This window comes from Ipomoea triloba, chromosome 3 (genome assembly GCF_003576645.1).
Source record: "Ipomoea triloba cultivar NCNSP0323 chromosome 3, ASM357664v1".
Classification (NCBI taxonomy): domain Eukaryota; kingdom Viridiplantae; phylum Streptophyta; class Magnoliopsida; order Solanales; family Convolvulaceae; genus Ipomoea; species Ipomoea triloba.
The window spans coordinates 29,467,035-29,491,137 of record NC_044918.1 but is presented as its reverse complement, the minus strand read 5'-3'; the positions used below and the strand labels follow the sequence as shown (position 1 = coordinate 29,491,137).

Genomic DNA, 24,103 nt, shown 5'->3' with positions numbered 1-24,103 from the left:
AAGGTCTTTGGCATGCATTACATCATATATATTTAAAGAAAATACTACTTGGACTCTCAAGTTCTACCTTATATTTTTACTCTCTCACACTAAAATTTGATGTTGACATTTTTTTTTAGACCCACAGAATAAAGATAACCTATCATATCTTACCGATGAGATAGTATAAAATGAAAATTCAATTACAGTATTATTTTAGGGGTTCTGAATTCTAAATTCTGATTCATATGACATATCTTGATTTTTGTAGTCTGACCACTTCGAAGACTGCTACCATGTGACGCACTGTTTCTATCCGTTGAGCTGCCTACCTATTTTATTTCTTTATTTATAATATCCTCCTTATTCCTCCCTACTATATATACACACACATACTGACATACACACTTGAGTTCACATGAAAAAATGTTATTTATTTATTATTATTTTTTTTTAATGAACAATGAGAATAAATCTCATCCTCGTATTACAAAATAGTAAATATATGAGATTTATACTAGAAAATATGATGCCATTTTTCCTAAATATTTAAAAACTTTTGTTGCATCATTTAGTATATAGAAGAAAAATAATATAGTTTTGAAAAAAAAATTGTGATGGTTTTATTGAGACACGGTCCACCATAAACCATATGTAAATAATACCGAACGAGATTGGAAATAATAATTTTATTAAGGAATAAGGTTCAAATTGGCCACTGAACGAAACCTGAAAGTGCAATTAGGCCACTGAACGAAAAAATGTGCAATTAGGCCACTGAACACTCCAAATGCATGCAATTTCACCTGATAACAGGTTACCTTCCATTTCATCAGGTTGTCTGCTTACCTGGATGATGATGTGGCAATTTAAAATATTTTTTAATAATAAATAAAAAAATTAAAAATTAAAAATATTAATTTTTAAATATTTTTTTAAATATTTTAATATTTTAAAATTAATATTTTAATATTTTTAATTAATTTTTATTTTTAAAGTTTATTATTTAATAAATATTAAAAATAAAAATAAAAAATTAAAATATTAATTTTTTAATATTTTTAAAATTTTTAATATTAATATTTTTTAATATTAATTTTTTAATATTTTCAATTAATTTTTAATTTTTAATTTTACATTTTATTATTAAAAAAATATTTTAAAATGTCAATTCACCATCCATGTAAGCAGGCAACCTGATGAAATGGAAGGTAACCTGCTATCAGGTGAAATTGTATGCATTTGGAGTGTTCAGTGGCCTAATTGCACATTTTTTTTCGTTCAGTGGCCTAATTGCACTTTCAAGTTTCGTTCAGTGGCCAATTTGAACCTTATTCCTATTATTAATTAGGGCATGAGTGTGACACTCCGAAATAATTCAACCCGTATTATTCTAGTAAATCATTTTTTTTGAGGAGTTATTATTTAATTTAGTCCAATTCCTTGATTTAATGAATAACTCCTAATATAGATAATTTATTCTAAGAGCCCAAATTCTCATGGGTAATGCATAAGGATATTTAATCTAGGGCTTTCATTCTATTTATGTATATATATGTAAACTAAATTCTATTTGGCCCAAATTCGTATTAAACTAAGCCTTGTCTTCATGATCAATTTTAAATAAAAGGGATGGCCCACTATTTATTTTAAATGGCCCATACCTTATCTTTCCTAACGTAATATACACATATATGTATGTATATAACTTCACCTAGCATACTCTATAATGTAAGATAAAGATGACCTAAATCACCTAATATTCTACACACTCTCTCTCCTTTTCTCTTCATTTTCACGCCACTCTCAACCTAGAATGCCATAGGAATTCATCCTCTTTATTCATCAAGAATACCAAGTAAAGATTCATCTTTTAGGATCATTTAAGCTAAGATAGATAAGGTAAGATTCATCCTTATATTGTATTTTCTTTCCTTTTTCCTTAATCTTTATAGCTATTCCTTATTATTGCTTTGGGGTTTTTGAGTTCCTAGATGGTCAAGGTGAAGATGACATGCTAGGGTGATCTTGGAAAGGTTTTGGTGTCTTTAGCTAGCTTAATTAAAAGGTAAAATCCCATGTCTTGCAAATCTATTTTCACTCTATTATATGCTTTGGTATATATTTGGAATCCCTGACTGTTTTTCTTGAATATTCTTGAGCTGTGCTTTGTTCCTGAGTAAATCCTTGTGTATTCTTGAGCTATATTGGTTGTTCTTGATAGTAAGAATGTTACCAGAGTATATTTGATAAGTGAGTACAATAGTGTTTGTGTGTAAGAAAATCAGAGACCCCCCTCTCCATTACAAGGTTCCTTCTGGTGAGTGTAACGAACTCGGGTAATAATGATAGGAGGAGTAATGATGGGGAGCTACTGAGTAATTCCCCTCTTCAATGTGTCGGAGTAATGCACTATTATGTGGTTGTTTGAATTCCTCGTGACAGCTTGCTTTGCCTCTAGTGGTTCTGGGTCGGGTGCTTGTCCAATTATCCTGTCACCAGCCCCCCACTCCCTAGCCAGCGAGAGTGGTCGAGGTGGCTTAGGAGTATTAACTTGTATCAATATAAAACTTTGAATAGGAATCAAACTCATAACCTTTTTTCTTTAAATAACGACGAGCCGAGGCGGCTTCGCGCTGAAACTCAAAACCACGGTCAATAGTGGCCGAGGAGCGGCCTTGGCTATAAGCAGATCTTATTATTTATTTATTTATTTATTTATTTATTTTGTGTCTGCGCACTTATAGCTCATTTTGGCCAGCCATTGGCTCGGTCAAAGGTTGGCTCTTCCGCAGGGTAGTGAGTGAGGTTAGGCCCCATATTATCCCTTAAGGGATAGTGTTTTAGCAATCAAGCTTTAAGCTTGACCAAGAAAACACCCTTCCGTCAGGTAGCTAGCGAGAACGGATCTCGTGCCGGCCCTAAAAGAATAGAGTGTAGAGTTTTCGTAACCAAGCCTTAAGCTTGACCAAGAAAACACCCTTCTGTCGGGTAGCTAGCGAGATCGGATCCCGTGCTGGCCCTAAGGGAATAGAGTGTAGTGTTTTTATAACCAAGCCTTAAGTTTGACCAAGAAAACACCCTTCTGTTGGGTAGCTAGCGAGATCGGATCTTGTGCCGGCCTTAAGAGAATAGAGTGTAACAAGAGTAAAATAATATTTTTTTCAACAAAATAGATCAGGGCTGACCATGACTAATAGTTACATCGAAGGCGGACGCACTTGAGGAAGCGGACGCACTGGAGGAGGCGGACGCATGGATGAGGCTGACGCAATTATGGAGGCAGAAGCATGGAGGAGGTTGACGCAATTGTGGAGGCAGAAACATGGAGGAGGCAGACACACTTGAGGAGGTGGACGCATGGAGGAGGCGACGCACTTGAGGAGGCAGACGCACTTGAGGAGACGGATGCATGGATGCGGTGTTGGACGCGTGGATGAGGCGGACGCAATGGAGGAGGCGGAGGCACTTGAGGAGGCGGATGCACTGGAGGAGACGAACGAACTGGAGGAGGCAGACGCACTTGAGGATGTAGACGCACTGGAGGAGGCGGCAGACGCATGGATGAGGTGGCCGCACTTGAGGAAGCGGCCTCACTTGAGGAGGCGGATGCATGGATGAGCCGGACGCACTGGAGGAGGCTAACATAATTATGGACGCAAAAGCATGGAGGAGGCTGACGCAGTTGTGGAGGCAGAAACATGGAGGAGGCGGACGCACTTGAGGAGGTGGACGCATGGATGCGGTGTTAGACGCGTGGATGAGGCGGACGCAATGGAAGAGGCAGACACACTTGTGGAGGCGGACGCACTGGAGGAGGCGGACGCACTTGAGGAGGCAGACGCACTGGAGGAGGCGGACACACTTGAGGAGGTGGACGCACTGAAGGAGGCGGACGCACTTGAGGAAGCGGATGCACTTGAAGAGGCGGACACGCCGCCATAGGAGGCACCGAGGCGGCCTACTGCACCGCCTCTGGCATGTCGGCGATCTCGTTGGTGTTGCTCTAGCTCCTCAACTCCGGCGATCACGTGGTGGCGGCTTCAAGCGCGCCTCGCCAACAAGGGCTACGACTTCGGTGGCCTCATCGACGTCAACATGGATACGGAGGAGAGGACCAACCGCCTCATGAACTTGCTACAAAACCACACCCAATTCGGGTTTATCGCGGTCAGCTTGGGCTACTACGAAGATCCCCCTCGCGACTATGGTAGTCGTTGCAGTACAGGTAACAGGATCCATGGGAGCTGCTAGATCCTGATCAAGCCATCTCCAGTGATAAGCTAATTTTGGTAATGTGTGAAGTGTTGCTTGAGATTTGATCTCGGCTCTCAACGAAAGCACCAATGACAGTAAGAATGTTACCGGAGTATATTTGATAAGTCAGTACAATAATGTTTGTGTTTAAGAAAACCAGAGACCCCCCCCCCCCCCCCCCATTACAAGGTTCATTCTTTATACTGAAGGTGCAACGACTCTCCATTACAAGGTCCCTTCTGGTGAGTGTAACAGACTCGGGTAATAATGGTAGGAAGAGTAGTGATGGAGAGTTGCTGAGTAATTTCCCTCTTCAATGTGTCGGAGCAATGCACTGTTATGTGGTTGTTTGACTTCCTCATGACAGCTTGCTTTGCCTCTAGTGGTTCCGGGTCGGGTGCTTGCCCAATTATCCTGTCAATTCTTGAAGCTTGGTGTGTGTATTTTATTCTAAGGGATTTCATGTGATTTATTGGCTTCTGGAAATGTATATTCTGATCCATATTCTGAGCTATTGTTGAGATACTGTTTGATTCGTGTATTATTATTCGTGTTTGAGTATATGTTCACTATTTTTTACCTGGCGGTGCACGCTCACCGTACAACCTCTACCGTGAGGGAGGTCCGTTAGTTATGTGGAGGTAGAAGGTGACGGTGTGGTGATGACCGTTCATCTCGTCCTTTTCTTCTTGCGGTACTTCGGTGGGTGTTGGCCTACCGCCACACTTTGGTTTGGTTTAATTTTTGTTTCAGTGCTGATTTTGACCTCCTGTGTATTGTTATTCTATCTTTGGTTCAAGATGAGTCTAAAAAAATTTTCAAAAATCAACTTCTAAAAGTTATTTTTTGATTTTTCAAAAATCAACTTCTATTGTGCTGGTTTATCATATCATTTCTATCTGTTTAAATGTTGTTGGCAAGTAAAGCAAATTTTTGAGAAAACAATGAAACCTACTAAAAAGAATTGAAGTTTGAGACTGCCAAATGCACTTTATTATGCCTATAATTTAAAACAACTTACAAAACACCACTTGCAATGTTACCAATTGAGCTTCTTTATGATGAGCATGTCATTTGCTAGTGGAACTTGAGCACAAAGCTTAGTGGTCTACCTGTGAAGTAATGCAACTTCAACATTGATGAAGTTTAGTGTGCATAGTCGCGTAGAAAGTTGCAAATACAAGAATTTGGGGATTAAGAATGACTTTTAAGAAAATGTAGCCAGCTATCTACAAAGAAATTAAAAGATTAGTAGAAAGTTGCATGATAATATAATAGCTCATAAGCCATTTCATCATAAAAGCCAAAAGGTGTTGCATGTAATATTCCTGGTTGAAGTTTTTTCTAGGAAAACTTCATTCACATTGGATACATCCATATGAAGTGGTAGAATTGAAGTATGATAATGCACAAAAGAAACATACTTTTGCCCGTATTTGTTTATTAGGTTTTGGCTTGCTTGTATCTTCAAAAAAAAAAAGTTTTGGCTTGCTTGCTTTATTCTTTTTGAGTTTAATTTAAATGATTAAATTTCTTATATTTAAATTGAATGCCGGATAGACATATATATGATTTGAATGATTTTGATGTGTTTTGGAATACATTTTAGGTAAAATGTAATACTTTTTATTAGTGCATAGAATAACATTATATTTTAACTAAAAAGTATTACACTTCTCACGTCAAACAATCTCACATAAGACTTACTCATCTAGTAAATGAGCATTAACATACACTAGTAGACATGCAATGTAAATTAAATCTCGATATAGTGGTCAAATAGTAGCGTTAAAAGTTAAACTTATAACTTTACCGGTTTATGGNCCCCCCCGCTCCATTACAAGGTTCATTCTTTATACTGAAGGTGCAACGACTCTCCATTACAAGGTCCCTTCTGGTGAGTGTAACAGACTCGGGTAATAATGGTAGGAAGAGTAGTGATGGAGAGTTGCTGAGTAATTTCCCTCTTCAATGTGTCGGAGCAATGCACTGTTATGTGGTTGTTTGACTTCCTCATGACAGCTTGCTTTGCCTCTAGTGGTTCCGGGTCGGGTGCTTGCCCAATTATCCTGTCAATTCTTGAAGCTTGGTGTGTGTATTTTATTCTAAGGGATTTCATGTGATTTATTGGCTTCTGGAAATGTATATTCTGATCCATATTCTGAGCTATTGTTGAGATACTGTTTGATTCGTGTATTATTATTCGTGTTTGAGTATATGTTCACTATTTTTTACCTGGCGGTGCACGCTCACCGTACAACCTCTACCGTGAGGGAGGTCCGTTAGTTATGTGGAGGTAGAAGGTGACGGTGTGGTGATGACCGTTCATCTCGTCCTTTTCTTCTTGCGGTACTTCGGTGGGTGTTGGCCTACCGCCACACTTTGGTTTGGTTTAATTTTTGTTTCAGTGCTGATTTTGACCTCCTGTGTATTGTTATTCTATCTTTGGTTCAAGATGAGTCTAAAAAAATTTTCAAAAATCAACTTCTAAAAGTTATTTTTTGATTTTTCAAAAATCAACTTCTATTGTGCTGGTTTATCATATCATTTCTATCTGTTTAAATGTTGTTGGCAAGTAAAGCAAATTTTTGAGAAAACAATGAAACCTACTAAAAAGAATTGAAGTTTGAGACTGCCAAATGCACTTTATTATGCCTATAATTTAAAACAACTTACAAAACACCACTTGCAATGTTACCAATTGAGCTTCTTTATGATGAGCATGTCATTTGCTAGTGGAACTTGAGCACAAAGCTTAGTGGTCTACCTGTGAAGTAATGCAACTTCAACATTGATGAAGTTTAGTGTGCATAGTCGCGTAGAAAGTTGCAAATACAAGAATTTGGGGATTAAGAATGACTTTTAAGAAAATGTAGCCAGCTATCTACAAAGAAATTAAAAGATTAGTAGAAAGTTGCATGATAATATAATAGCTCATAAGCCATTTCATCATAAAAGCCAAAAGGTGTTGCATGTAATATTCCTGGTTGAAGTTTTTTCTAGGAAAACTTCATTCACATTGGATACATCCATATGAAGTGGTAGAATTGAAGTATGATAATGCACAAAAGAAACATACTTTTGCCCGTATTTGTTTATTAGGTTTTGGCTTGCTTGTATCTTCAAAAAAAAAAAGTTTTGGCTTGCTTGCTTTATTCTTTTTGAGTTTAATTTAAATGATTAAATTTCTTATATTTAAATTGAATGCCGGATAGACATATATATGATTTGAATGATTTTGATGTGTTTTGGAATACATTTTAGGTAAAATGTAATACTTTTTATTAGTGCATAGAATAACATTATATTTTAACTAAAAAGTATTACACTTCTCACGTCAAACAATCTCACATAAGACTTACTCATCTAGTAAATGAGCATTAACATACACTAGTAGACATGCAATGTAAATTAAATCTCGATATAGTGGTCAAATAGTAGCGTTAAAAGTTAAACTTATAACTTTACCGGTTTATGGTCAAATTAAAGTTTTCTTCTAACTTCAAAAAGTATTTCGTTTCAAGAATATCTAGAGCCCGTTTACTAACTGGAAATTTGGAAAATTGGAGAACAGAAAACAGAAAACATGTTTACTAGCACAATTTTCCATTTTGAACACAGGAAACAATTTTTCAGTTTTTTAGAAAACTGAAACACTATTAAAAACTGTATTCTAAATGAAAAACAAAATCATCTATCATCTATTAGACTATATGTCACTATAATCACATTCTCACCATTATCTACTTACATATTTATTCATTACTATAATTACATTTATTATCATCATCTTCTATCTTTTCTACTTGCATTACTTATTTAAACATAACTTATTTGGTTATGCTTAAAATTATGCATCATCGTCATCTACCGATTTCCCAAAGTCTATAGTACACTTTGCGAAGAACATTGATATCAAAATCCAATCAAACTAAAAGATTTCATATATATCCATTGATATCTAAACATAGAAAACTAGAAGATAAACTCTTCTAAGCATACAAACAACTAGAGAACCAACAATTTTTTTTTATCAAAGATCATAATAATAAATTCCTACCAAGTATATATAAAGTAATATTTTCAACTCCATAATACCAAAATATAGTTTATGATTCCGATAAACATGCATGAACACATAAATTGAGCCACTATATAAATATTCAACATTTCTCCTCCATTTATGTAGTAATTAAACTTCGTTTACATTGCCTTAAGACAAATTAAATATAAAAAATTAATGATTCCACTCTGTGTGTCTAGGGAAGGGTTCATCAGGTGCGGTTAAATCTTCCCTTACGATTGTGCGGTACACGCCTTAAGCATTAAAACGGCGCACCTTAAGTACACAAACCACGCACCTAAAATTTTTAAATGGTGCACCTTCAGTTGAGAACACACTGAGCACCTTAATTACACAAACCACGCACCTTAAATACACAAGCCACGCACCTTAAGAACACAAACCACGCACCTAAGATTTTAAAATGACGCACCTTAAGTTTTAACAATTCACGCACCTTAAGCATATATATATCACACACCTTAAGAAGGAAAGCAACACACCTTAAGAAGGGAACCACGCACCTTAAGCTTTAGGTTCACTCATCTTAGGTTTCAACACTCACACACCTTAAGCATACAAATCACACACCTTAAGAAGGAAAACCACGCACCATAAGAAAAAAATTACGCACATAAAGCCACCGCACAACTGCAAGGGAAACACCCCACCGCACGGGAACTGAATTCTATATATAATTATATATATATAGTTAGTTAGTTAGTTAGTAAATGTTTGGAATAAAGGTTAAATAGATCATCCAACTACACAACAAACTGCAATTAGGTCATTGATTTAAAAAAAACCACAATTAGGTCCCAAACAATGTAAAATAATGCAATTCAAACTATACACACCCACACACACAAAAATAAATATAGTCAGGTTAGACCCACTTACGCCCGCTCCATTAGCCTAACGAGACAGGCATATGAGGCCCGCTCTTTGGTGGGTCTCTAAAATTGAAACCCACCCACAACCTAAGTAAGGGGCAAAGTGGGTTGTCTTGACGAGTAAAGTTCATTCTCATCACGATTTTATATATAAACAATTCAAAAACTAAATGAATTGCCCTTGCCAAAGGCCTTGTGATCGAGATGCATAGCTGTGACTTCTCAAATGAGAGGTTTGAACCACAATGTGGAGACATTGACTCAAGTTCGAACCCCAGTGTGGGGCATTAACTCTTTATGTTTCAGTAGGTTGAGAAAATATGTATAAACAGATACTACATTGTAACAGAGTCAATAGTACTCAAAAAAAATGAATTGCCCTTAGGCCATTCCCATTTGTGACTTTTATTAGGATTTTGGAATAATAAAAACTTTAGGGGTTATTTTTTAACAAATGTGGGGAAGAGATTTTGTTAGCTTTTTTCTCTTGCAAAAGAGGAGATGGCAATCTGCTGGGCCCACCATGTTTCAGAGCAGTTGCGCCTCATGCGTCCGCCTGGGCGCGTAATTACCTTTAAAAAAAAATTTCTGCTTTTTATTTTGTTTTATTTTTTTTTTCTTCCACTCCTTTTTTTTTTTTCCTAATTACACCTACAAAAACTTCTCAAAAATCACACTAAAATCTCCACTAAGGAAGGCCTTGTAATTAAAGCTTCCCATTATGACATTGAAATTAAAAACTTCATTTTCCCTTTGTAAAATTTATGAACCGCTGGCCCCATCCACTAGAATTGACTGGTACGGCCTTATTAATCAGCTGTTTCTGAAAAGCCAATGATGAAGTCCACTCCACGGTTTTGTTTTCGGCCTGTTTGTTGATTGTTTCCCGAAACACTCGCAGTCCCCGTATTCCTGAATCGCCCGATTTCGCCTTTTGCCCTCTCTGCCTAGCACGTACTCCAGTAGAGAATATACTATCCTTTAATATTTTCAACAATATACTTACCGCTATTTTTTATTGTGCTTTTTGCTCCCTTTTTTAAGCGTCACACCTCATTCAATTCATTTTATATAGAGAATTAAAGGGAGATTATTGATGAATCATTGTCTTGTTGGGTATTTCTCGGAGAGGGCAAGGGCATTTATAAATAAAAATATGGCAATCTGCTTTATCATCATGTAATCTAGGCTGTATTGGCCTGTTGTCTTTCCATCTGTTTGGATTTTCCAGGGAGGCTGAGCATTTTGGAAATGGGTGTTCAAGATTCTTGATTTTTTTCTGGGGAATTTCGGGTGCGCACTGGAAAATCCAAATATTTGAAGGAAATTTGTAAGCGCTGATCGATCATTTTCTTCTGTTGGTTTTGAATTTTGATTTTTATTTGTCAAAATTGCTATCTTTTGTTTTGGTTTGTTGGAGTTGACATTGTCTAGTCCATTAGGAAACAGTCGCCATCAAGATTGTAACTTTTATATTTGTATATTTATATGTATATGTCATTGATTGATCAAGTTGCGAAGCAAATTGGGGTTATGGTATTGATAAAGGGTTTTCTGTTTCTCAAAAGCTAGTATTTCCTCTGATTTTCAATCGTATAGGGAGATTCTGATAGTTACAAATAGCTGATGGCTTTTGGGGTTATATGAGATTTATGTTGGGTTGAGGAGTTGTTATTTGGTTGGCAGAAAGCTAGGAATTTTGAGTTCTACAGAGGGAAATATCTCTTTTCTCTTTATATAATTTTAGGATCAAAGGATCCAAATACTGGAATATATTGTATAATAATATTGTATAAACATCAACATTCGTTTGGTTTGTATTTCTCTGGGCTACCGTTGTGATAGATACAGAAGGCCTTTCCTGTTTCAGGTCAGTTTTATAGCTGTGATGAGTATGAGATTTTTGAGTCTTGTGGGCAATTCTTTTGGATGTTCCGCCTCTGGAGAACGGCTGGTTACTGCGGCAAGAGATGGGGATATTCAGGAAGCCAAGGCTTTGTTAGACTATAATCCTCGTTTGGCAAGGTATTCAACCTTCGGTGTTCGCAATTCGCCCCTTCACTATTCTGCTGCCCAAGGTCACCATGAGGTAAAGTATATATAATATACCTAAGTATCACACCTGCTAAAAGTGTAACCCATAAAGAAAAGATAGTGATGGCCTTAGGATTTCAGTGAATTTTTATAAATTGTTTAAACGCAGTCATTTTATTGTTACTTGTCCTATTTAGATTGTTACTCTCTTGCTCAAGTCTGGAGTTGACATCAACCTCAGGAACTACCGTGGGCAGGTAAATTGTTTGCTCATAATTCATTCAGATTTTCAAGTAGACCTTTTCATCTTCTAATTTTAAATGTCTTTTCTTTTTGGTATCTTGTGTATTGAGATGTCATCAATTAGGAAAGGTGTAATTGTAATTCCTTTTATTGTAATGTTGATTGCTTATAAGATAGGTACTGTCATTGAAGATAAACATTGGATTCTAAAGATTGGATATAACTTTTCTATTGAACAGACAGCTTTGATGCAAGCTTGTCAATATGGTCACTGGGAGGTTGTTCAGACTCTAATTCTTTATAAAGCCAATGTATGAGTACTGTATTTTGGAGTAAATTTGCTATACATTTCAGTGAAAAGGTTGAATATATTTGATTCATCACATGCTTTTCTACTTGGGGTTTTAGATCCACAGGGCTGACTATCTCAATGGAGGTACAGCACTCCATTTAGCTGCTCTAAATGGACATTCTCGTTGTGTACGGCTTTTACTTGCTGATTATGTTCCAAGTACCCCTAACTTTTATCACGTTATGAAAAAAAGATCAAGAAATAAAGATTTTACATCAGAACTTGATGAAGGGTAATTGTCCTATCCATTTTCTTTTTCCTATTTATATATCTATTTTCCTGATTACCACCCCCTTTTTGGCACTAAATTTATTTATTTTCACTTGCTGTAGTGCACTTTATGAGGTGATCAACAGACCAGCTGACGGAGGCATCACTGCTCTTCATATGGCTACTTTGAATGGGCATGCTGAAACTGTGCAGTTACTGCTGGATTTGGGGGCCTCTGTTAGTGAGGTTACTGTGGAAGATGGCTCTACAATTGATTTAATAGGTAAAGCAAATTGTAAAATGCTGTCAAGATATTGCTAACCTTATATGTGATTGCCTAATTCGTTAAGTATACATATTAAATACCTTCTTCCTATCTAGCCTCAAGATTGTTTTGCCCATATTAACTGATCTTCCTTTTGTGATTTTGAGTACTTATCTTGTTATACATGGAGTATGTCAAGGAGTCTTTAAAACCAATTAAAGTTTCTCGTTTTTAGCTATGTTATTAACTATGTGTATAATTTGAGATATTAGGATTTTTTTAACTTAAGCTGAAGGTTTCAAAGGGGAACTGAAACGTACTCATTTATTTGGTACAAAATAGTTTATCTTTATGTATTTCCAGTCTAATGGGGGGATGATTTCTCTGTTCAACAACTCAAGAATACAATGACTGGATTTAACTCTATAGGCATGAAGTAAAAGTGAGGGCATTCATTTATGTTCACCATGCAGGTGCAGGAAGCACGCCACTTCACTATGCTGCTTGTGGTGGAAATGCCCAGTGTTGTCAGGTGCCATTCCTCTGACCATGTGTTATTTCAATTTTTCCCTTTTCCAATTCCAGTTAGTTCTGCGCTGAATCTATCACTGGTTTCTTGAAATCATCAGCTCTTGATTGCCAGGGGTGCCACTCTCACTGCCAGAAATGCTAATGGGTATGATGTCACACTCGTTGTAACCTAGATATGGAAAATGAATTAGGCACTGTACAGTACTGTTTTTTCCTTGGCTTTATTCTGATAATAATGCGAACTTTATGAATTTTTAATGTTGAAGAAATGCTAACGTATATGATGTCACTCTCAATTGTAACCTAGATCCCTTGCTTCACACTTCCTCCAAAGTATTTTCTTACTGAACATTTTGGTATAGACCAAATCTAATAAAGATTTGATTAATCCCACAAAAAATGTTAAAGAAAAGGGTTCTCATTCCAAATGCCATTCCTGTTCCATTGGTGCACTTTAAAATGGTTAACTATAATGCAATTTTGCTAATACCTTTCTTTTTGATACACTATATAGTAATTCCATTATTTGATTTCTCTTTTCCTATAATGATCATCTTACTTGAGCATTTTATTCTGCTTGCTTGAAGATGGACCCCTTTGATGGTTGCTCAGTCATGGCACAGAGATTGGCTACATGAGATTCTAAGCTCTCAACCAGAAAATCCACCGCAGCCACTTCCTTCTCCATATTTATGTCTACCTCTAATGAACATTGTTAATATTGCTAGGTAAGCAGATTTTAGCTATTTTTTTTAAAGATTCCTTGGACCTTGATATGCACACCAATTATCCTAAGCACTTTATTTGATTGTGCATCTGTTATTTTGTCTTTTGCTTTTTACTATCCTTGTTGTTCATTCTTGTTTTGATTAAGGTTTTTGAGAAACAGTAAGGGATTTTCCATGACAAAGTGTCCCAGTAGTTACTCTTGGTTGACTTGAGTAGTTGAGTTTGGGAGTGATTGTGACTGTATGTGTCTTAATATAAAATAGACCTAAATTTCTGATGGGGAAAAAGAGAGTAATTACAAGAAGCATTTTACTGAGAACTTTTTTTTTTTAATAATTATTCTTGAAATTCCTTTTCATTTCTTGGGTGAATCTTTTCAATGTCACAATTTGGTAAAGGAAATAAATGCTCTCCTGAAAGCATTATATCTGTTTGTATTGTGCAGAGAATGTGGATGGACAACAAACAATCCACCTCTCGCAATAGACCCTTGTGTTGTTTGTTTGGAAAGAAAGTGCACAGTTGCTGCAGAAGGTTATTTATTTATTTCTTATACTTTATTATTTTATTTTCTTTGTGAAATTCAAAGCAGTTTGCACATATCTATAGAACATTCATTTATTATTGGAGTACATAGCTAGGAGGATACACACATGGCCGTTAACCTTCACCTTCTGACAGAAGTCAGATATTACATTGTTGACGTCATGGTTGCAGTAGGCGCTAGGCGCTAGTCGGGCGGTAGACTAGCGTCTGCGCCTAGGCGGTCTAGGCGGCGACCTATTAAAACAAAAAAATAGTGCATGTGTGTGGGTGTATGTCATATATATATATATATATATATATATATATAATTTCTTCTCTTATTTATATAAATAAATAAATTTAAATATATATAAATATAATAAAAAAAAATTAACAAGGCAGACTCCCCCGAGTTAACTCGGCTAACTCTGCTGAGTTGGGTGAGTTAACTCGGTCGAATTCGGCCGAGTTGGCTGCCAACTCAGCCCAGTCGGCCGAGTTAGGTGCTAGGCGGCCGCCTAGGGAGCAATTCGCCTCGGCGTAGGGGTGCTTAGCGCCTAGGCGGCCGATTTTTGCAACAGTGGTTGAGGTTATGACTAAGATAATTGGGAGTTGCAAAGAAGTGTGGAACCCCATTAATGGGCATTGTCTATCCATTAGGCAAAGCTAACTCTTATTAAGGAGACCATGTAACTCCATTTTGTAAACTTGTGCTTCTTTAATATCTGGGCATTCTGGGGCCAACATTTCTTTCTCACTTGCTGCTAAATTCACTTGAAACATCATGTATTGTGAATTGTTATAATCTAAGATTGGGCCAAGATCGTTCAACTGGGCTATAATGCACATGGGCCAAACCATATTAAAAGACTGAATCCAATCAATCAATTAGCTAGTCTATTTGGTCTACTCTTTACATCTCGTGTTAGGCTTGTACTATACAGTGACAAATCATTTCCTTTGTTGTGATCTTCTGTTTTATTTCTTGTTAAAAGGAAAAAAAAAAAAAAAAAAACCTTAATGTGACTGAATTGAAATGATACCTTTTGCAGGTTGTTTTCATGAGTTCTGCACACAATGTGCTTTGTATTTATGCTCCACGAGTACTACCTCAACTACAGGTCATGGCCCTCCAGGCGCAATTCCCTGCCCATTATGCCGGCATGGTATCGTTTCATTTGTTAAGCTGGCAGATACAAAGCCAGCTGCCAAGGAAACTGCTAGAACAAATATGTCATTGCCGTTTTGCAGCTGCTCAGCTGATGGTCAAGAACTTGATCCAATAGACATTGCATTTTCCAAGCCCGATTTTTATTGTGCCCGGGTTTCTCCCAGTTCGTCCTTTCGCTCATCAAGCTTCCAAAAGTTTCCACTGGCTAAATTCACCCCCGGACTGTGTATGGGAGTTCAAGAAACTAGTCCATCTTTAGTCTCGAGCAATGATCGAAGAAGCGTGGATAACAATTTGACTAGGTGTTCAAGATCCAGCTTTCGCCGTTCAAATACTGAACGAAGGCGCTGGTTATGCTCATTTAGCCAATCCGTTGAAACTGGAAACAGCAGATGCTGAAAATATTTGGCATTTAGGTTTGTGTGTTTTCCAGTACTCGCCCCACCGGTATTATTAACTTTTTCAATTATATTTAGCGTCCATAAATTCATACACCTTACTGTCTGCATAATATAAATTCAACTGCTTTGTGGATACCAGATGTAAATGAGGGCTTCTGTAAAGTAACAAGAAAAACATGTGGGCTGGATTGTGTATTAAAAATTTTCAGTCATTTATCTCTTTGTAAGAGATTTTTTTTTTTTTAATCTTTAGTTTTGGGGGTTCTTCACCTCCATGATATGTACAAGTAAATAACATACAGTGGGAAACTTATTGGTTTCTTATTTTGAAAGCCATTTGTTTGCATAATATTTGTTGCTCAAGCGTGATGACCGTTGGGGTAATCCCAGCTAAGATGGCTAAGTATAAAAATTTGTAATTACAAGATCACGAGTTCGAATTTCAGCCTTCTTGGTTTTAGCCAGTCAGATATGGCAATCTAGGTTGGTTTATTGTTCTTTGCCAGCTAGGTCACAAGGTGGGGTTTACCATACATACACCTTCAAGTAGTAGTTGCAGGTTTCTTACGTCACTCAAAAATAAAAATGTGATGACTGTTTTCAGAAATGTATGTAAACCTTTTCTTGAGAATATGCTTCTGGTTTTACTTTTAGATAACCTTGAAATGTGTCTGTTTTTGCATTGTGGTTTGGTAGAATAATTTTTATGTCTGTGTATAAAGTTCTTAGCTCTTGTAAGCTGGTTTGTGGTAATTCTTGCTTTTCTTCATTTGCTACTATATATCATATTTCTTGTGGTGTGATTACTTATTTTGAATTTTGTACCAAATAGTTGCATATATAGATTTAGGTTATGTAATAAAGAGTAGTGGCGGCTGACCAAACATCTACCGTAAGTATCAGATTCATGCTGGCATAGTAGTTGGGAATTGAAAAGAAAGAAGATAGTTTTAGTGGACTTTTGGACTTGGTCAAGTTGTTATGTGGTTGGCATACCCACATCATGGCAAATTATACTGTAAATTAGAATTCACAATGCACCGTGGACCTTAGTCCAAAATGACTTGATTAATAGGTACATAATTGGTAAATCAATGGGATAGTTCAAGTGGTAAGTGATGTCTCTTTGTGGGGAAGAATTTTGGGAGAACCTCTTCCGGGAGAACTCGGGTTTGATTTCCACAAGTGATGATTTCCCTTGGATCAGCTCCCGTGCCTATCGGAGTGAGCGCGGGTGATTATAATAGATACATAATTTGAATGTCATTTTAGATCATGCATGGTGGATCCTAGCTCACGGTATAACAATTGGCCACGTTACATGTATTTCTTGATTGATACATTTGGGAGAGATTAGCATATTGACATATTGTTTCAACCACTTTTTGAATAGTATTTTAATACAGTATTATTGAAGTTTAGATTACTATGCTAACACAATCATTTATAAAATAATAAGATATTAATTTTTTACCTGAAATTTAATAAATGTATAAGTAATACATTTAGTTATAAGAGTTTAATACATTTCACATGAATGACATGAGATTATTATTAGTTGAATTTATTTATTTTTCTCTAATTCAGTTCCCAGAATATGCACAAACAGAAAGTTTTCTCAGGAGGAACACACCTGTGCTCTAACACGCAATCCAACACATTAAAATGAAAGGCACTTAATACACAATTTTAACGCAATTCAGACAAAGGTCCTAGTCTGCAACTGCAAGGCAATACACCTTAAAGTGAAACGCAAATTTACTATAGAAAATGAGTTATAGTATGTTGGTCCGGAGAAGTTGGATTACAAGTCTAGAATGGGTGAATAGACCTGTATACTTTTAAAAGTTTTTCAAATTTTTTTAAGAAAACTTGAACCTAGATTAACGTTTTAAAGACAAAGTACGCATCGGAAATTTATTAATCTTTTTTTTTTTTAATTATCTTGCATGTTTTTTGTCTTGTAAATATTTATGTTTGGTTGGTCTACTCCACTTTTCACCTAAAACTCCTAGGATGATTGCACTATTATCACTTAGTACAATATAGAGCAATTGAGCCTTGATCATAAAGCCGGTCTCAAGTCTTAGGTTTTTCACAAGTGTAAACCACTTGTTACTCTGCCTCTTTCTACTTCTCCAAGTAGAGATTGTTGCTTGATCACACAAAATTTGTTCTCTCCAACTGATGAAGACTTGGCTTTAGATCTTCTTGATGATAAGTGAAGTCTTGAGCTTGATTTTGACCTGTTAGCTCTTGAGATTTCTCTCTCACTGGTCGTGGGTTTGTAAACTTGTATGTTTTTCTCGCATAGCAATTTTCAATTAACCAGCAAGCCCCTCATTCAGCTTTAATTTGAATTGAGGTATTTATAGACTCATTTGAATATGTCCGTTGGATGGAACAAATTGAACTATATATTACCCATTGAGTAATGACCAGTTTGTATTGCACAGGTTGCTTTTGCTTAGATTTTCAGCCTTTGTCTCTACTTTTGGTGCTTGCTTTTTTGCTTTCTGATTTGCACCTTTTGTCTTGATTTTTTTGGAAAATCTTTTTTGAAAATGTACCTATTATGACTCCTCTTTGGCAACATTTGTTGTGCAATAACTAGCTTTGAGGTTGTTTACGGTTTGTTTAAAGAATATCCGAACAGCTAACATTTTCTTGGAGTTAACCTTTTGTATCATAGCTCAGTAACCTTTCGGATTTGACTTTCCTTAGTCAGTCCTTTACTATTCGGAGGTTAATTAACTATTCGCTTTAGTTAACTTTCTGTTCCCCAACTTTCTAGTTAAGGTTGACCTTTCTACTTTTCAGGCATTGAAATTTCTGGTCTTTAACTCTTCGTCTTCAAAGTCTAATCTTCAGCTTTCTAGTCTTCATAAGTCTTCAACTTCTCGTATCTTCAGCTTTATGAAACTTGACTTCTCGAAGATGACCTTTTGGAAGTTACTATTCTAATCTTCGAAGACTTAACTATCTTGAGGTTACTTCTCAAACTTAGTTTATTTTCTGGTTTTTAACTTTCTCGTTGGTAAAGTCCATTCTCTAAGTGAACCTTTCGGATTTACAATGCGAAAATTCCGAAGTCTAGAAAAAAAAAACAATTGGGAACCTAACTTTTAAAATATATTTGGTATCATCAAAATCTATCTATCACTTGTTCCTATCATAGTACAAGGTGTTCGAACAATTTTACATAAGAGCAACCTCATCAACAAAGTTTTTTCCTCTAATTTTTGTGGGCCTCAACATCCACCTCATCTTCTACTATCTCACTCAATCTCAAAAAATTTTCTTCCCAATAATTTTTTGTCCAAATTTTTGTAGACCTACCAATTTACACAAACTATATTTTAGTTATTTATTTATTTATTATCATTCTAAAAATTATAATTGTAATTATAATTATTATTTAGATTTAAATTAAGCATGTCAAAACTTAATTTAATTGATAATTATTAATTTAATAACAATATTAAATTAAAAAATTAAATAAAAAAATTGGCAATGAAAATTTAAAATTTATGTTATAAAAATTAAATTAAAAAATATTTTAAGGAAACAAGAAGCATCAACGGCCAATTTTTGTTTTTAAGATTAATTAATTCAGAGTGATTATTTGCTGGCAACCACTTTGAGGTGCTCAACGAACACGTTAACGAAATGCGCCTGCTGGATGTAGGCATGAACTCACACTCATAAATATTATATCATTAAAAATTTTTACTTGAAATATTTTAAATGACGTTCCTACTGATACTTTTTTTTTTCCTCAAAATTTTTAAATAAATTTATAAGTTTATATAGACACTTTGTAAGTTTATAAAATAACCACTACATATTCATAAAGTAATTTATAAAGTTCATTAAGTTGTTGTTACATATTCATAAAACCACTACTTAGATTCACAAAATCACTATTGTAGACTTCGAAAATCAACCACTGCAAACTACTCCCTCTGTCCCATTTTACATGTCCTATTTACCATTCATTGGTCAAACCAACTCTTTCTTCTTTGCTTATTTTCTTTAGTAATTTTTTATTATTTTTAAATTTAATTTTTTGTGTTTAATAGTACTTTTAATGTAGTTTCTAAATATATAAATTTCATATATTAATGCTAAACTTAATATTATGAAAAATTGGATTCAAAATTACTTCAATCAAGTCTCGTTAAACGAACCAGACAATTATTTTGGGACCGGGTAGCAATAAAGTTAGTACTACATATTCACTAAATTACTATTATAGGTCCATAAAGTCACTACTATAAATTCATAAAATTACTATTGCAAGTTAATTATGCCACACAATTACTAAAATAATATTTTTAAAAAATATATCAATACATGTGTCAGTGATATAATTTTTTGTACATTGATCTTATTCATACAAAAAGAAATATGAAATAATATATCTAAAAAAAAACTGATTAATGTATGTCATTTTTGTGAACATACAATATTAATCTGCATTTTAATCGATTGATAACTGGAATAGAATCTGAACCGAAATCAGATTCTCCATCTGCAATTTTATCATTTTATGTCGATCAATCTTTATGTGGTTTGCTCGATAATATTAATTCAGTTTTCATTATTCATTTCTAGGTTTTACTTCTTGTTTCTTGATATGTCCTTGGTGGATATTCAAATTTCAAAGTGAAAAATTGCTTCTTTAATTTAATCACCTCAAGTCAGTGTCTTTGTACCTATATTTTCTGAAGTTCAAGTGTCATGTATGCCAGCGGTACTTCACTCGGAGATTTATGTTAAAGCTCATACGTGATTCAGAATTTTAGTTTTCTTTTTTTACTTGTTGAGTACTATTGATTCTGTTGCAATGTAGTATAACCCTGTGACCTCCCAATTTGCTGCTTGACCACAAATTCTTTTAGAATTGTTTGGAGTTTACAATGCTTTTAGGGGGGGAAAACAAAGGAAATGTAATTTCCCATTGTTTGGAGTAGTTTACAATGCTTTCTTGGGTAAATCTCTTGCCCCTGCCACTTAATTTGTCCTTTCTTATTCTCATTATTGAAAGCACACTTATGAGAAAAGTTTCTCCCATGCCTTCATCTACCCATTAGATCAGATCTGAGGTTAACTGTATGGTTTCAGTTTCCTATGCAGCATTGAAAATTAAGGATTAAGGGTAGGCTTTTCGGGCTTCGGTAATGATATATGCATTGCATGCCATTGATCAACATGTGATTATTATTAGCAAATATAAAAATATAGGTTGTAACTCGATGATATAAATATTTGCAATAAATTTAATAAATATAAAAGAAAAAACTTAGAATACAAATATTCTCACTCAACAATGGTAGACTTGAGCTTTTGTAAAATTGGAGCTCATATATATCTTGTCAATGAAGTAGAAAGTGTCAACATGTGTTTAATAGTCTTTGACCACATTCTATAACGTTGATAATCATCCATCATGTCTAGCTTCATTATTCCCTTGTTTGTAGTTAATACAATGAGATAGCAAGTATCCATTTCCTCTCCTTCAGAATCCTTGTACAACTCTGCGTGCAGATCTAGTATGATACCTACAATGAATTCCATCATGGAATTATGTTATATATATATTGTAAAGATGTTGAATCTTTTCTTATAAATTGAAAGACAAAGAAGCACTGAAACATAAAAGAACATACTTTCTTTGTGTCCTGTGAATGGATTCAATATATTAAGCTTCCTTGTCCTGAGAATAACCTGTAATTAAGAAAGGGAGTTTGGTAAATTACAGGAAAACTATTCTGTAATCCTTGAGAAAGAAATTTTGGTTTCGTGTTTAGCTGCTATCAATACCCCAGGTAGATAATATCATTGCTAGCATACAATATAAAGGAAATAAGAGGATGGAAATGATCTTTTCTCACCTTGGCTTCAGGGTTAAAGATGATGGTAACTGACCTTAGCATGTATCTCCCTGTTTATGAACAGATATATATAATCAGAAAGGAATTGATAATTTGTTTTGGTAAGTCTAGTAGGAGACGAGAGAAAGTTCGTTGCAGTGTGATTTTCGATCTGTTTTGTAATTAGGTATTTAAGTTGGTCTCACATTTTGTGTTGATTAGTAGCTTAATTAGCAACTTTAATCTGTTGTTTGATCAATCTTCAGTTGATGTGAGAAAGCACTAGCTATATCACATTATTCGATCATACCATCTGACGTTTCAAGGTTGAGCTCTGCACCCTTTGAAAGCACTGATCTACAGGATTCATACTCCAACTCAAAATCCTTGCCATCTTCTATAGGGAGTACTGGTGTACTGCCATTTAGTATACTCTTACACTCTCTTCTTGCTTTAAGTGTTGCTGCTCCTCTTAGTGCTGAAACAAAAAATGAATTTTAAGTCGAGAAAATTAAAACTGTTGGTCTCGGTGTGCATTTAGTAGAGATTGGTTGTTACATGTTGTGGCTGCAGCTGTGAGTGTAACAATGTCGCTTGCACTCGTGCCACTCATGGCCGAGCCAATTACGCTGCTGAGTTGCTCCTTCTTTGCTCCCATGGCTTCTGCCACTTTTGCACACTGTGCGGCTACTAATGCAGCTGCAGATGCCACGGCTGACTCCTTGCTGTCATCGCGATTCGAGTTTTCTGCTGCTATGGCTGCTAGTGCTGCTGCAACCCCTGCAACCGATATGGCTGCGTGCACTTCTGCCTTTTGTAATCTGTTTTCTTCTTTCCTCTTCTGCTTCATTTCTTTAAGCCATTTCTTGATTGAGAAGTTCTTTAGTGGCGCTATCTTCCATGGAATCTGCACAAACACATGTTCGTTTTAGCTACGAACACAATTAGTCTAAGAGTAGGTATAGCTATTTGTATTTAGCTTACCCATTTCTTTCTAAGATAGCTGTGGTAATTCAATTCTGGATGCATTGCTTGTTGCATCCATATCCAAGACTAAAAGAAACCAAAAAAAAGATTCAATTTAAAGAACTGGAGTTACATATATGATAATTGCAAAAGTTTTGATCTGTTGCATATATAGTTTATTTACCTTCACATCATTGGATGTCCAAGGAGGTATAGACTTATCTGTATCATCCATCTTCATGCTTTTATCCATTTTCTACAAGGACAAAAAACCGGTTGATTGTGCATCATATCCCTGATAGATTAACATCCATCTATATTATCTTACCTGCAAAGAAGGCTTATTCTTGATGTCATCACTGAATTTCTTGATTGAGCTATCATGGACAGTTAGCGCTAGATCTTGCATTTCTGGCTGGAAGGCTTGAACCGCGAAGTTGCACCAGGCGTGCGAAAGGAAGTCCATTGTCTCGGGATGTGCTTGTGAAAGCGTTGGCTTCGCTTCAAGATCCATTGCGCAGGCAGGCCGGCTGGTAAGTTTGATCAGTTTAAGATTCAATATATATATATATGCAGGCCGGAAAAATGTATGTGTTTGTGTGTGTAATTCAATCTAGAGCTTCTGTGGTATTGATCACCCTTTTATTCTGTGTTATAGTGTGCTGCCTAATCCTATATAGACTGAGCTGGGGAACAAACCCAGCCTCCATGCATCATTAAGCTTGGTTGGTTAGCCCCCACTCAAGATATATACTAATACTATTTTAGTTTATATACGTTGGATCACAGCGCTGCATTATTCTAGCACGCTTAACTACAGAGTTCTTTGGTTATCTGGTTGTCATATCCTACTTAAACCCAATTGGTGATAAGTAGACGGATATTAACCATTTAACCACACCCCTCCATGGTAAGTCACATCGACACGTCTCGAATCGAGCAGGGGCTGAACTCGGCCAACCTGCCGACGCCCAACAATATATATGTTTGCTCCCATTTCTCTCATTGATGTGTGAAAGTGTGAACATGGAAACCATGGCTAATGAGTACAGTGAAGCTTCTTTTATGTCCTGTCCTAGTGTCCTTGGGTCCCAAAATATTGCAAATACTGAAAACAATAATAATAAGAAAAAGAAAGAGATGCTACAGTTGGAAAAACAGTGAAAAACCCAACTTTAGTTTGTGATATTTTATGCGTAATAATAATAATGGACATTGAAGCAAGAGGGGACCATGAGGCTCTTGCAGATAAGTAGATTTTGATTGGGGAAAGAAGTTGATAGAGAACATGCTAAGCATTATGAGGGCATATAAATCTACCAAGTGAAATGCCAAATACAAGAGTTTGGTCCCTTGCCTTTTCTTTCTTAGCTTTAAATCAACACCATGCATTGACACCATCATGAATTTTTGAATGAAAATACCACCCTGGCCCACTTCATTAACAAACTCAGGCATCTCCCGTTGTGGACTGGTGGAGATTAAAGGAAAGAAAGAGAAAATATTATGGGTCATTCAGCAACTTGGAAAAATGGAGAATGTTTTTTAAAAAAAATGAAGAATTAAAGTGGAAAAAAGAAATTGGAGAAGTTGTTTACTAAATTTATT

At 35.7% G+C, this 24,103-nt stretch overlaps 2 protein-coding genes across 3 annotated transcripts; one reads left to right on the top strand and one right to left on the bottom strand.

Moving 5' to 3' along the window:
- The first annotated feature begins 10,051 nt into the window (after positions 1 to 10,051).
- On the top strand, positions 10,052 to 16,002 carry LOC116013876 (probable E3 ubiquitin-protein ligase XBOS32). Of its 2 annotated transcripts, none has more exons than XM_031253833.1 (12): positions 10,052 to 10,146; positions 10,424 to 10,522; positions 11,063 to 11,281; positions 11,424 to 11,483; positions 11,709 to 11,780; positions 11,878 to 12,053; positions 12,154 to 12,314; positions 12,770 to 12,828; positions 12,926 to 12,972; positions 13,415 to 13,555; positions 14,002 to 14,090; positions 15,134 to 16,002. In XM_031253833.1, the coding sequence occupies exons 3-12, from the start codon at positions 11,081 to 11,083 to the stop codon at positions 15,649 to 15,651; spliced, it is 1,524 nt and encodes a 507-aa protein (XP_031109693.1). In that variant the 5' UTR covers positions 10,052 to 10,146; positions 10,424 to 10,522; positions 11,063 to 11,080; the 3' UTR covers positions 15,652 to 16,002. The 2 variants fall into 2 exon arrangements, with proteins under 2 accessions (XP_031109693.1, XP_031109694.1); XM_031253834.1 differs by having other exon boundaries at positions 10,136 to 10,154.
- A 4,919-nt stretch (positions 16,003 to 20,921) lies between these two features.
- LOC116014257 (VAN3-binding protein) lies at positions 20,922 to 23,174 on the bottom strand. Its single transcript, XM_031254279.1, has 8 exons — positions 22,824 to 23,174; positions 22,680 to 22,751; positions 22,514 to 22,582; positions 22,088 to 22,436; positions 21,840 to 22,007; positions 21,551 to 21,600; positions 21,326 to 21,383; positions 20,922 to 21,217 (listed from the first exon to the last, which is right to left on the bottom strand). The coding sequence occupies exons 1-8, from the start codon at positions 23,007 to 23,009 to the stop codon at positions 21,018 to 21,020; spliced, it is 1,152 nt and encodes a 383-aa protein (XP_031110139.1). The 5' UTR covers positions 23,010 to 23,174; the 3' UTR covers positions 20,922 to 21,017.
- Positions 23,175 to 24,103: the final 929 nt, after the last annotated feature.